The sequence below is a fragment of the Nerophis ophidion genome, linkage group LG17 (genome assembly GCF_033978795.1).
Source record: "Nerophis ophidion isolate RoL-2023_Sa linkage group LG17, RoL_Noph_v1.0, whole genome shotgun sequence".
Lineage (NCBI taxonomy): Eukaryota > Metazoa > Chordata > Actinopteri > Syngnathiformes > Syngnathidae > Nerophis > Nerophis ophidion.
In genome coordinates this window covers 8,179,080-8,194,079 of record NC_084627.1, presented here as the reverse complement: position 1 = coordinate 8,194,079, position 15,000 = coordinate 8,179,080, and the positions used below count along the sequence as shown (strand labels likewise).

At 46.0% G+C, this 15,000-nt stretch overlaps 1 protein-coding gene across 5 annotated transcripts in view; it reads left to right on the top strand.

The window, feature by feature from the left end:
- Positions 1 to 15,000, top strand: part of LOC133536570 (rho GTPase-activating protein 44-like) — a 64,749-nt gene that overhangs the window by 13,437 nt on the left and 36,312 nt on the right. For 3 of the 5 annotated variants that reach the window (XM_061877205.1, XM_061877201.1, XM_061877204.1), the window contains exons 1-4: positions 5,178 to 5,324; positions 5,694 to 5,733; positions 13,203 to 13,322; positions 13,406 to 13,482. In XM_061877205.1, the coding sequence (XP_061733189.1) occupies positions 5,251 to 5,324; positions 5,694 to 5,733; positions 13,203 to 13,322; positions 13,406 to 13,482 (311 nt within the window). In that variant the 5' untranslated portion in view covers positions 5,178 to 5,250. Of the gene's footprint in view, positions 1 to 5,177; positions 5,325 to 5,693; positions 5,734 to 13,202; positions 13,323 to 13,405; positions 13,483 to 15,000 lie in introns of those variants that run through there. The other 2 variants (XM_061877202.1, XM_061877203.1) reach the window with 2 other exon arrangements.

Sequence of the window (15,000 nt, the reverse complement as noted above, 5' to 3'; positions counted from 1 at the left end):
TGAAAATAACATGTGGGGAACATAAAAAACATGAAGAAAACATGAAGGGAACATGGAAAGAACATGATGGGAACATTAGGGAACATAAAAAGAACATGAAAAGAACATGGAATGAACATGACGGGGACATTAGGGAACATAAAAATAACACGAAGAGAACATGTGGGGAAAATTAGGGAACATAACAAGAACATGAAGGGAACATGCTGGGAACATGAAAAGAACATGATGGGAACATTAGGGAACATGAAAAGAACATGATGGGAACATTAGGGAACATAAAAATAACATGATGGGAACATGAAAAGAACATGTGGGGAACATTAGGGAACATAAAAAGAAGATGAAGAGAACATGAAAAGAACATGGGGAATATTAGGGAACATAAAAAGAACATGAAGAGAACATGAAAAGAACATGTGGAGAACATGAAGGGAACATAAAAAGAACATGAAGAGAACATGAAAAGAACATGTGGGGAACATGAAGGGAAAATAAAAAGAACATGGAGGGAACACCCGGGCTCCAGACGACGCTCCACACTGGGCCTCAACCCGGGTGACCTCATTAAGGCGTTACCATGGCAACTGTTGTTAAGGGAGCTGATGACGCTGACTGTGTCTCCTTTCCTTCTGCACCGCTGTACACGTGTCGGCCCCCTGTAACCATGGCAACAGCTGTTGTCGCTAGGGCCTGCGTGCATGGAAGCAATGTTAAACACGATACAGCTGGATAAAAACATCGATATGTGTTATTGAAGGAATGTTAAACATGATACAGGTGGATACAAACATCGATATGTTTTACTGAAGGAATGTTAAACATGATACAGGTGGATACAAACATCGATATGTTTTACTGAAGGAATGTTAAACATGATACAGGTGGATACAAACATCGATATGTGTTATTGAAGGAATGTTAAACATGATACAGGTGGATACAAACATCGATATGTGTTATTGAAGCAATGTTAAACATGATACAGGTGGATACAAACATTGATATGTGTTATTGAAGGAATGTTAAACATGATACAGGTGGATACAAACATTGATATGTGTTATTGAAGGAATGTTAAAGATGATACAGCTGGATACAAACATCGATATGTGTTATTGAAGGAATGTTAAACATGATACAGCTGGATACAAACATCGATATGTGTTATTGAAGGAATGTTAAACATGATACAGGTGGATACAAACATTGATATGTGTTATTGAAGGAATGTTAAACATGATACAGCTGGATACAAACATCGATATGTTTTACTGAAGGAATGTTAAACATGATACAGGTGGATACAAACATCGATATGTGTTATTGAAGGAATGTTAAACATGATACAGGTGGATACAAACATTGATATGTGTTATTGAAGGAATGTTAAACATGATACAGGTGGATACAAACATTGATATGTGTTATTGAAGGAATGTTAAACATGATACAGCTGGATACAAACATTGATATGTGTTATTGAAGTATTGTTAAACATGATACAGGTGGATACAAACATTGATATGTGTTATTGAAGGAATGTTAAACATGATACAGGTGGATACAAACATTGATATGTGTTACTGAAGGAATGTTACATATGATACAGGTGGATACAAACATCGATATGTGTTATTGAAGGAATGTTAAACATGATACAGGTGGATACAAACATTGATATGTGTTACTGAAGGAATGTTAAACATGATACAGGTGGATACAAACATCGATATGTGTTATTGAAGGAATGTTAAACATGATACAGGTGGATACAAACATTGATATGTGTTACTGAAGGAATGTTAAACATGATACAGGTGGATACAAACATCGATATGTGTTATTGAAGGAATGTTAAACATGATACAGGTGGATACAAACATTGATATGTGTTACTGAAGGAATGTTAAACATGATACAGGTGGATAAAAACATCGATATGTGTTATTGAAGGAATGTTAAACATGATACAGGTGGATACAAACATTGATATGTGTTACTGAAGGAATGTTAAACATGATACAGGTGGATACAAACATCGATATGTGTTATTGAAGGAATGTTAAACATGATACAGGTGGATACAAACATTGATATGTGTTACTGAAGGAATGTTAAACATGATACAGCTGGATACAAACATTGATATGTGTTATTGAAGGAATGTTAAACATGATACAGCTGGATACAAACATTGATATGTGTTATTGAAGGAATGTTAAACATGATACAGGTGGATACAAACATCGATATGTGTTATTGAAGTATTGTTAAACATGATACAGGTAGATACAAACATTGATATGTGTTATTGAAGGAATGTTAAACACGATACAGCTGGATACAAACATCGATATGTGTTATTGAAGGAATGTTAAACATGATACAGCTGAATACAAACATTGATATGTGTTATTGAAGGAATGTTAAACATGATACAGGTGGATACAAATATTGATATGTGTTATTGAAGGAATGTTAAACATGATACAGCTGGATACAAACATTGATATGTGTTTTGTATTCACACAAAGGGGCGGAGTCAGTGCGAGGCCCGCCTTTGTCTGTGCGGAGAAAACGCTGTGAGCGGCATTCTGATGGGCACCACTTTTTGGGCCAACTCCAGCCGGGAGCTGGGTTTTGTGGTCATGTGACCCCTTTGCTCGTTACGCAACACACGGTGCCCTACTGTGTCAAAGGTCACAGTGGGCTTCCCAGAGACGTAGGGATGACACCTGTATCACCTCATTAGTTATCTGCTCTCAAGAGGAGGGAAAAAGACAAACTATTTTTAGATGGATATCGATAACATGTCTATCGACATATATACTGATATCGTTGTATCGGCCAGCCCTGGTATCAGCGATATATCTGAGGAAGTCAGAAGGATGTTTAAGCAAATTATATGGTGGACCACTGTGTAGCAGGCCATTCTAAAATTACGGGGAGGGCCACTTTAAAATGATCTGAAGTGCCAAAATAAAATTCTGTGACAGGCCACAATAAAATGAAGGGGCGGACCATATTAGAATTATGCAACATTAATTATGCCGCGGGCCACAATAAAATTATGGGGAGGGCCACATTAAATTGAAGTGTTGGGCCACGGTAAAATTATGGGGAGGGCCACTTTACAATTTTGTAGAAGGCCACATTAAAAATTATGGGACTAGCCCCATTAGATTAAGTGTCAGTGGACAATAAAATGATCTGGCGAGCCATTTTAAATGAAGTGGCGGGCCATGTTAAAATGAGGTGGAGGGCCACTATAAAATTTTGTGGCGGACCACATTGAATTGAAGTGTTGGGCCACAGTAAAATTATGGGGAGGGCCACTTTACAATTATGTAGAATGCCACATTAAAAATTATGGGACTAGAATAAAATGATCTGGCGAGCCATATTAAATGAAGTGGCGGGCCATGTTAAAATGAGGTGGAGGGCCACAATAAAATTTTGTGGCGGACCACATTAAATTGTGTAGCATGCCACTTTGAAATTATGGGACAACACACTTCAAATTGAAGTGTTGGCCCACAATACGTTTTTGTAAAATGATCTGGAGTGCCACTTAAAAATTACGTGGTGGAGCATTAAAGTTAGAATTATGCAGCGTTCCACATTAAAATCGTGGGACGAGCCACTTTAAAATGAAGTGTCAGTCCACGAAAGAACTGTCTCGCGGTCCATAGTGAAATAATATGGTGGACCACAATGTTCTGTGTTATGATAAAATAATGGGCAGGGCCATGTTAAATGAGGCATGAAATTATGGGATGACACATTTTAAATTGAAGTTTTGGCCCACAATACATTTATGTGACGGGCCACAAGAAAACGATCTGGAGTGCCACCATAAAATGAAGTGGTGGCCACATCAGAATTATGTTGCATGCCCCGTTAAAATTATGGGATGAGCCACATTAAATTGAAGTTTTGGCCTACAATACAGTTATGTGACGGGCCACAACAAAATGATCTGGAGTGCCACAATAAAAAGATTTGGTGGGCCACGTTAGAATTATGTAGCATGCCACATTAAAATCATGGGATGAGCCACTTTAATTTAAGTTTTGTCCCACAATACATTTATGTGACAGGCTACTATAAAATGATCTGTAGTGTCATGATAAAATGAAGTGGTGGGCCACATTAGAATTATGTAGCATACAACATTGAAGTTATGGGACGGGCCACTTTTAATTGAAGTTTTGGCCCACAATACATTTATGTGACGGGCCACGATAAAATGATCTGGAGTGCCACAATAAAATGATGTGGTGGGCCACATTATAATTATGTAGCATGCCACTATAAATTATGGGACGGGCCACATTAAATTAAAGTTTTGGCCCACAATACATTTATGTGACAGGCAACTATAAAATGATCTGGAGTGCCACAGTAAAATAAAGTGGTGGGCCACCCTAGAATTATGTGGCATGCCACGTTAAAATGATGGAACGGGCCACATTAAATTGAAGTTTTGGCCCACAATGAATTTATATGACGGGCCACGATGAAATGATCTGGAGTGCCACAATAAAATAAAGTGGTGGGCCACATTAGAACTGTGTAGCATGTCACTTTAAATATGGGACGGGCCACTTTAAATTGAAGTTTGGCCCACAATACATTTATGTGACGGGCCACTATAAAATGATCTGGAGTGTCATGATAAAATGAAGTGGTGGGCCACATTAGAATTATGTAGCATGCCACTTTAAAATGATGAGACGAGCCATATTCAATTGTTAGTCCACAATAAAATGATCTGGCTAGCCAGGTTAAAATCAAGTTTGTGTGTGTGTGTGTGTGTGTGTGTGTGTGTGTGTGTGTGCGTGTGTGTGTGCGTGTGTGTGTGTGTGTGTGTGTGTGTGTGTGTGTGTGTGTGTGTGCGTGCGTGCGTGCGTGCGTGCGTGCGTGCGTGCGTGTGTGTCAGAGCAGCACACGGGGAGGAGCGTAGCAGCCTGGTGGTCGTGTTCAGTCTTCCACATCAGGTTGGAATCAGAAGGCGGTCGTCCAGCTCATAGTTGAAGTGGGAAAGATTTCCTGCTGGGCCCTGGTTGCCATGGCGACCCACCGGCGAGTTCAACAATTGCACGGGCTGAAAGGCCTCGATGACATCACTGGTAATCCCGGCATTGGCGCTGACACTGTGTGTGTCTGTTGGTGGGAGGACACACACACACACACACACACACATAGCAGAGCCTGTTGTCACGGCGACTATAAGCAGAGCAATTGATGGCTGATGAGGGAAAGAAGGGAGAGGACCAGATAGTCAGGTCTCCTTGGAGGAGGAAGCTGACTCCACTTCTGTAAGTTGTTGTTTTTATTTCACTTGGACCAGAGGATGGAAACGTTGTCAGACCTGGCCATAGTGGTGTTGTTGTTTGTTCCCTGCGGATGTTGATCATGTCTGCTCATGTTCTCCAACAATCTCAGAACCAAAGTGTTCTGTGATTGTAAAAAGAAAGAAAGTGTGAATGTTTGCTGCGTGCTGGCCTTGCGAGGCTAATAGGAAAGGCAGAAAGGGGCATGTGTGTAATGAGTGTGTGTGTGTGTGTGTGTGTGTGCGTGTGTGTGTGTGTGTGTGCGGGCGCGTTTCCCTGTTGCCATGGCAACCGTGTTCTTCAAGTGGCCTGATTTGCAATGACCGCCTTCTTGTCTTGTGTTTGTTCCTGCAGGGCCGAGAAGACTGAAGTGTTGAGTGAAGATCTCCTGCAGGTATGAACGTGCACGTCATGTTCTCATGTGTGCACGTGTGGTTCTCATGTGTGCACGTCAGGTTCTCATGTGTGCACGTGTGGTTCTCATGTGTGCACATCAGGTTCTCATGTGTGCACGTCAGGTTCTCATGTGTGCACGTGTGGTTCTCATGTGTGCACGTCAGGTTCTCATGTGTGCATGTGTGGTTCTCATGTGTGCACGTCAGGTTCTCATGTGTGCACGTGTGGTTCTCATGTGTGCACGTCAGGTTCTCATGTGTGCACGTCAGGTTCTCATGTGTGCACGTGTGGTTCTCATGTGTGCATGTCAGGTTCTCATGTGTGCATGTCAGGTTCTCATGTTTGCACGTCAGGTTCTGATGTGTGCACGTGTGGTTCTCATGTGTGCACGTATGGTTCTCATGTGTGCACGTGTGGTTCTCATGTGTGCACGTTCGGTTCTCATGTGTGCACGTACAGTTCTCATGTGTGCACGTCAGGTTCTCATGTATGCACGTCAGGTTCTCATGTGTGCACGTGTGGTTCTCATGTGTGCACGTCAGGTTCTCATGTGTCCATGTCAGGTTCTCATGTGTCCATGTCAGGTTCTCATGTGTGCACGTGCAGTTCTCATGTGTGCACGTCAGGTTCTCATGTGTGCACGTGTGGTTCTCATGTGTGCACATCAGGTTCTCATGTGTGCACGTGCAGTTCTCATGTGTGCACGTCAGGTTCTCATGTGTGCACGTGTGGTTCTCATGTGTGCACATCAGGTTCTCATGTGTGCACGTCAGGTTCTCATGTGTGCACGTGCAGTTCTCATGTGTGCACGTCAGGTTCTCATGTGTGCACGTGTGGTTCTCATGTGTGCACGTGTGGTTCTCATGTGTGCACGTGTGGTTCTCATGTGTGCACGTGTGGTTCTCATGTGTGCACGTGCGGTTCGCATGTGTGCACGTCAGGTTCTCATGTGTGCACGTGTGGTTCTCATGTGTGCACGTGTGGTTCTCATGTGTGCACGTCAGGTTCTCATGTGTGCACGTCAGGTTCTCATGTGTGCACGTCAGGTTCTCATGTGTGCACGTCAGGTTCTCATGTGTGCATGTCAGGTTCTCATGTGTGCACGTGTGGTTCTCATGTGTGCACGTCAGGTTCTCATGTGTGCACGTCAGGTTCTCATGTGTGCACGTGTGGTTCTCATGTGTGCACGTGTGGTTCTCATGTATGCACGTCAGGTTCTCATGTGTGCACGTCAGGTTCTCATGTGTGCACGTGTGGTTCTCATGTGTGCACGTGTGGTTCTCATGTGTGCACGTGTGGTTCTCATGTGTGCACGTCAGGTTCTCATGTGTGCACGTCAGGTTCTCATGTGTGCACGTCAGGTTCTCATGTGTGCACTTCAGGTTCTCATGTGTGCACGTCAGGTTCTCATGTGTGCATGTCATGTTCTCATGTGTGCACGTGTGGTTCTCATGTGTGCATGTAAGGTTCTCATGTGTGCACGTGTGGTTCTCATGTGTCCATGTCAGGTTCTCATGTGTGCACGTGCAGTTCTCATGTGTGCACGTCAGGTTCTCATGTGTGCACATGTGGCTCTCATGTGTGCACGTGTGGTTCTCATGTGTGCACGTCAGGTTCTCATGTGTGCACGTCAGGTTCTCATGTGTGCACGTCAGGTTCTCATGTGTGCATGTGTGGTTCTCATGTGTGCACGTCATGTTCTCATGTGTGCACGTCAGGTTCTCATGTGTGCACGTGTGGTTCTCATGTGTGCACGTCAGGTTCTCATGTGTGCACGTGTGGTTCTCATGTGTCCATGTCAGGTTCTCATGTGTGCACGTCATGTTCTCATGTGTGCACATCAGGTTCTCATGTGTGCACGTCAGGTTCTCATGTGTGCACATGTGGCTCGCATGTGTGCACGTCATGTTCTCATGTGTGCACGTCAGGTTCTCATGTGTGCACGTGTGATTCTCATGTGTGCACGTCAGGTTCTCATGTGTGCATGTCAGGTTCTCATGTGTGCACGTGTGGTTCTCATGTGTCCATGTCAGGTTCTCATGTGTGCACGTGCAGTTCTCATGTGTGCACGTCAGGTTTTCATGTGTGCACGTGTGGTTCTCATGTGTGCACGTCAGGTTCTCATGTGTGCACGTGTGGTTCTCATGTGTGCACATCAGGTTCTCATGTGTGCACGTATGGTTCTCGTGTGCACGTCAGGTTCTCATGTGTGCACGTGTGGTTCTCATGTGTGCACGTCAGGTTCTCATGTGTGCACGTGTGGTTCTCATGTGTGCACGTCAGGTTCTCATGTGTGCACGTGTGGTTCTCATGTGTCCATGTCAGGTTCTCATGAGTGCACGTGCAGTTCTCATGTGTGCACGTCAGGTTTTCATGTGTGCACGTGTGGTTCTCATGTGTGCACGTGTGGTTCTCATGTGTGCACATCAGGTTCTCATGTGTGCACATGTGGTTCTCATGTGTGCACGTCAGGTTCTCATGTGTGCACATGTGGTTCTCATGTGTGCACGTGTGGTTCTCATGTGTGCACATCAGGTTCTCATGTGTGCACGTATGGTTCTCGTGTGCACGTCAGGTTCTCATGTGTGCACGTGTGGTTCTCATGTTGGCACGTCAGGTTCTCATGTGTGCACGTGTGGTTCTCATGTGTGCACGTGTGGTTCTCATGTGTGCACGTGTGGTTCTCATGTATGCACGTCAGGTTCTCATGTGTGCACGTGTGGTTCTCATGTGTGCACGTCAGGTTCTCATGTGTGCATGTGTGGTTCTCATGTGTGCACGTCGGGTTCTCATGTGTGCACGTCAGGTTCTCATGTGTGCACATGTGGCTCGCATGTGTGCACGTCATGTTCTCATGTGTGCACGTCAGGTTCTCATGTGTGCACGTGTGATTCTCAGGTGTGCACGTCAGGTTCTCATGTGTGCATGTCAGGTTCTCATGTGTGCACGTGTGGTTCTCATGTGTCCATGTCAGGTTCTCATGTGTGCACGTGCAGTTCTCATGTGTGCACGTCAGGTTTTCATGTGTGCACGTGTGGTTCTCATGTGTGAACGTCAGTTTCTCATGTGTGCACGTGTGGTTCTCATGTGTGCACGTCAGGTTCTCATGTGTGCACGTGTGGTTCTCATGTGTCCATGTCAGGTTCTCATGAGTGCACGTGCAGTTCTCATGTGTGCACGTCAGGTTTTCATGTGTGCACGTGTGGTTCTCATGTGTGCACGTGTGGTTCTCATGTGTGCACATCAGGTTCTCATGTGTGCACATGTGGTTCTCATGTGTGCACGTCAGGTTCTCATGTGTGCACATGTGGTTCTCATGTGTGCACGTGTGGTTCTCATGTGTGCACATCAGGTTCTCATGTGTGCACGTATGGTTCTCGTGTGCACGTCAGGTTCTCATGTGTGCACGTGTGGTTCTCATGTTGGCACGTCAGGTTCTCATGTGTGCACGTGTGGTTCTCATGTGTGCATGTGTGGTTCTCATGTGTGCACGTCAGGTTCTCATGTGTGCACATGTGGTTCTCATGTGTGCACGTGTGGTTCTCATGTGTGCACGTCAGGTTCTCATGTGTGCACGAGTGGTTCTCGTGTGCACGTGAGGTTCTCATGTGTGCACGTCAGGTTCTCATGTGTGCACGTGTGGTTCTCATGTGTGCACGTCAGGTTCTCATGTGTGCACGTGAGCTTCTCATGTGTGCACGTCAGGTTCTCATGTGTGCATGTCAGGTTCTCATGTGTGCACGTGTGGTTCTCATGTGTCCATGTCAGGTTCTCATGTGTGCACGTGCAGTTCTCATGTGTGCACGTCAGGTTCTCATGTGTGCACGTCATGTTCTCATGTGTGCACGTGTGGTTCTCATGTGTGCACGTCAGGTTCTCATGTGTGCACGTGAGGTTCTCATGCATGCACGTGTGGTTCTCATGTGTGCACGTGTGGTTCTCATGTGTCCATGTCAGGTTCTCATGTGTGCACGTGCAGTTCTCATGTGTGCACGTCAGGTTCTCATGTGTGCACGTGTGGTTCTCATGTGTCCATGTCAGGTTCTCATGTGTGCATGTATAGTTGTCATGTGTGCACGTCAGGTTCTCATGTATGCACGTGTGGTTCTCATGTGTGCACGTCAGGTTCTCATGTGTGCACGTCAGGTTCTCATGTGTACACGTGAGGTTCTCATGTGTGCACGTGTGGTTCTCATGTGTGCACGTGTGGTTCTCATGTGTGCACGTCAGGTTCTCATGTGTGCACGTGTGGTTCTCATGTGTACACGTGAGGTTGTCATGTGTGCACGTGTGGTTCTCATGTGTCCATGTCAGGTTCTCATGTGTGCACGTGCAGTTCTCATGTGTGCACGTCAGGTTCTCATGTGTGCACATGTGGCTCTCATGTGTGCACGTGTGGTTCTCATGTGTGCACGTCAGGCTCTCATGTATGCACGTGTGGTTCTCATGTGTGCACGTGTGGTTCTCACGTGTCCATGTCAGGTTCTCATGTATGCACGTGTGGTTCTCATGTATGCACGTGTGATTCTCATGTGTGCACGTGTGGTTCTCATGTGTGCACGTGCAGTTCTCATGTGTGCACGTCAGGTTTTCATGTGTGCACGTCAGGTTCTCATGTGTGCACGTGTGGTTCTCATGTGTGCAGGTGTGGTTCTCATGTGTCCATGTCAGGTTCTCATGTGTGCACGTGCGGTTCTCATGTGTGCACGTGTGGTTCTCATGTGTGCACGTGGAGTTCTCATGTGTACACGTCAGGTTCTCATGTGTGCACGTGCGGTTCTCATGTGTGCACGTGTGGTCCTCATGTGTGCACGTCAGGTTCTCATGTGTGCACGTGTGGTTCTCATGTGTGCACGTCAGGTTCTCATGTGTGCACGTGTGGTTCTCAAGTGTGCACGTGTGGTTCTCATGTGTGCACGTCAGGTTCTCATGTGTGCACGTGTGGTTCTCATGTGTGCACATCAGGTTCTCATGTGTGCACGTCAGGTTCTCATGTGTGCACGTGAAGTTCTCATTTTTGCACGTCAGGTTCTCATGTGTGCACGTCAGGTTCTCATGTGTGCACGTGTGGTTCTCATGTGTGCACATCAGGTTCTCATGTGTGCATGTCATGTTCTCATGTGTGCACGTCAGGTTCTCATGTGTGCACGTGTGGTTCTCATGTGTGCACGTCAGGTTCTCATGTGTGCACGTGAGATTCTCATGTGTGCACGTGTGGTTCTCATGTATGCACGTCAGGTTCTCATGTGTGCACGTGTGGTTCTCATGTGTGCACGTCAGGTTCTCATGTGTGCACGTCAGGTTCTCATGTGTGCACGTGTGGTTCTCACGTGTCCATGTCAGGTTCTCATGTGTGCACGTCAGGTTCTCATGTGTGCACGTGTGGTTCTCATGTATGCATGTGTGGTTCTCATGTGTGCACGTCAGGTTCTCATGTGTGCACGTCAGGTTCTCATGTGTGCACGTCAGGTTCTCATGTGTGCACGTGTGGTTCTCACGTGTCCATGTCAGGTTCTCATGTATGCACGTGTGGTTCTCATGTGTGCACGTGTGGTTCTCACGTGTCCATGTCAGGTTCTCATGTATGCACGTGTGGTTCTCATGTATGCACGTGTGATTCTCATGTGTGCACGTGTGGTTCTCATGTGTGCACGTGCAGTTCTCATGTGTGCACGTCAGGTTTTCATGTGTGCACGTCAGGTTCTCATGTGTGCACGTGTGGTTCTCATGTGTGCAGGTGTGGTTCTCATGTGTCCATGTCAGGTTCTCATGTGTGCACGTGCGGTTCTCATGTGTGCACGTGTGGTTCTCATGTGTGCACGTGGAGTTCTCATGTGTACACGTCAGGTTCTCATGTGTGCACGTGCGGTTCTCATGTGTGCACGTGTGGTCCTCATGTGTGCACGTCAGGTTCTCATGTGTGCACGTGTGGTTCTCATGTGTGCACGTCAGGTTCTCATGTGTGCACGTGTGGTTCTCAAGTGTGCACGTGTGGTTCTCATGTGTGCACGTCAGGTTCTCATGTGTGCACGTGTGGTTCTCATGTGTGCACATCAGGTTCTCATGTGTGCACGTCAGGTTCTCATGTGTGCACGTGAGGTTCTCATTTTTGCACGTCAGGTTCTCATGTGTGCACGTCAGGTTCTCATGTGTGCACGTGTGGTTCTCATGTGTGCACATCAGGTTCTCATGTGTGCATGTCATGTTCTCATGTGTGCACGTCAGGTTCTCATGTGTGCACGTGTGGTTCTCATGTGTGCACGTCAGGTTCTCATGTGTGCACGTCAGGTTCTCATGTGTGCACGTGTGGCTCTCATGTGTGCACGTGTGGTTCTCATGTGTGCACGTCAGGTTCTCATGTGTGCACGTCAGGTTCTCATGTGTGCATGTGTGGTTCTCATGTGTGCACGTGTGGTTCTCATGTGTGCACGTCAGGTTCTCATGTGTGCACGTCAGGTTCTCATGTGTGCACGTGTGGTTCTCATGTGTGCACGTCAGGTTCTCATGTGTGCACGTGTGGTTCTCATGTGTGCACGTGTGGTTCCCATGTGTGCACATCAGGTTCTCATGTGTGCACGTATGGTTCTCGTGTGCACGTCAGGTTCTCATGTGTGCACGTGTGGTTTTCATGTGTGCACGTCAGGTTCTCATGTGTGCACGTGTGGTTCTCATGTGTGCATGTGTGGTTCTCATGTGTGCACGTCAGGTTCTCATGTGTGCACATGTGGTTCTCATGTGTGCACGTGTGATTCTCATGTGTGCACGTATGGTTCTCGTGTGCACGTCAGGTTCTCATGTGTGCACGTGTGGTTCTCATGTGTGCACATCAGGTTCTCATGTGTGCACGTGTGGTTCTCATGTGTGCACGTGTGGTTCTCATGTGTGCACGTCAGGTTCTCATGTGTGCACGTGTGGTTCTCATGTGTGCACATCAGGTTCTCAAGTGTGCACGTTTGGTTCTCATGTGTGCATGTCAGGTTCTCATGTGTGCATGTGTGGTTCTCATGTGTGCACGTTTGGTTCTCATGTGTGCACGTCAGGTTCTCATGTGTGCAGGTGTGGTTCTCATGTGTGCACGTGCGGTTCTCATGTGTGCACGTGAGGTTCTCATGTGTGCATGTGTGGTTCTCATGTGTGCATGTGTGGTTCTCATGTGTGCACGTCAGGTTCTCATGTGTGCACGTCAGGTTCTCATGTGTACACGTGTGGTTCTCATGTGTGCACGAAGTAAGTGTGAATTCTTTCTCTTACCTACGTTTAAGTCCACAGCAATTCCCTACTATTTACCAGGCTGGTTTGTTGGCTTTTTTATACACAAAATAGACACAAGTTGTGAACACAGAGACATAATTGGCTGGATGTAAAAAGCTTGTAAATACAAAATGTGGTAAATAGAGAGTTAGTCAATCCAGGTTCCACTGTAACATTCAGCGAGTGAGAAAGCTTTTATTTTGTCTCTGTTGCCAGGCTGAGAAGCGCCTGGAGCTGGTCAAGCAGGTGTCCCACAGCACGCACAAGAGGCTGGCGGCGTGCCTGCAGAGCCAGCAGGGCGTGGAGGTGGACAAGAAGTCGGTCAGGTCGCCGTCGGTGAGAGCGGCCTCCACGTGTTCACGCTTTTATTTTGGCGAGGCCGCATGCTGTCGCGGTGATTCACTGGCGTGTGTTTTCAGAAGAAGCTTCCCCTGGCCACGCTCGCACAATGCATGGTGGAGGGGGCCGCCGTGCTCGGGGACGAGTCTCTACTCGGGTGAGGAGGCACACGCCGCAGATCTTTTATGTCATGGTTGGTGGAGGGAGTTGTGACAGCACGGAACCACAAGGGGGCAATATTGCTTTATGTATTTATTATATGTATATATACAAAATATTATAAATTAAAGCTGCAAGCAGCGATGGATGGGACCGACTTTTGCTGGTGTTTCCTGCCTTTACCCATTCAACATATCTTTACCTGCACTTTACCTACCTTCCCTGCATCCTGGGGTCACACTGGTGCTTCTTTCTTTCACCCATACATGCTGGTGCTTCCTGCCATCACCCAGACAACATATCTTTACCTGCACATTACCTACCTTCTCTGTATCCTGGAGTCAAACTGGTGCCTCCTTCTTTCACCCAGTCAACATATCTTTACCCGCACAGTACCTACCTTCTCTGCGTTGTGCGGTCACGCTGGTGCTTCCTGCTTTTAAGCGGCCATCTTGAGACGGCATCAACGCAGCAGTTCTTTGCGCAACTTTTAATCAGAATGGTTCAATCTCTTTCCTGTGCGAGTTTGAAGCCGACACAACAAACGCACTCAGAGGAGATAATGTTTAAAAAAAGGTGACGGGTTTTTACAAAACTTTTGTTTTGAAGGGGTAATTGCCAACTCCCTGTTGATTTTTGCTGAAGGTTGTCAATTAATGAAATGTAGGTCTAAGTGAGACCTACATAAAGGTTTTTGTTTCATGTCCCCACGACATTCCTATCGGAAGTTACAAGCAGTTTTGTCCATGTTTTCTTCCCAAGAGCAGTTTTGTCTGTGTTTTATTCCTAGGGGGCGCTAGAGCGCAATTTTAAGTTTTGAGGTTGTTTTTTCATTAGATCGCAATTTTCACCAGTCCTGATGTGTGTGTCCAGTTTGGTGAGTTTTGAAGCATTTTAAGGGGTCAAATTACAGCTCAAAGAGGCAAAAATAACATTTTTTTGGGAAACTTTTGTTTTGAAGGGGTGTTTGCCAACTTTTTGTTGATTTTTGCTGAAGGATGTCAATTTATGAAATATAGGTCTAAGTCAGACCTACATAGAGGTTTTTGTTTCATGTCTCTACAATATTTCTAACGGAAGTTACAAGCAGTTTTGTCTGTGTTTATCCCTAGGGGGCGCTAGAGTGCAATTTTGAGTTTTGGGGTTTGTTTTTTTGATTAGATGCCAATTTTTGCCAGTCCTGATGCGTGTGTTAAATTTGGTGAGTTGTGAAGCATGTTAAGGGGGTCAAATTACAGCTCAAAGAGGTGACGGTTAAATAATAATAAAACCTTGGAAATACAATAGGGTCCTCTGTCCCAAAGGGACATTCGGTCCCTAATAATGAACAATATAATTTAAATAACTAGAGAATGGTGTGTGAAAAAGTCCAAGAGTGTGTATGGTGTAAGACTATGTGTAGGAAGGCAGTCCGTTGGGCAGGCAGATGATCCAGGGCGAGACAGAGGCGTCAGTGTCCGTGTCCATGCGAGGGGTCGAGGATCGAGGGTGGCAGTCCAAATTCCAAAAGAGAAGT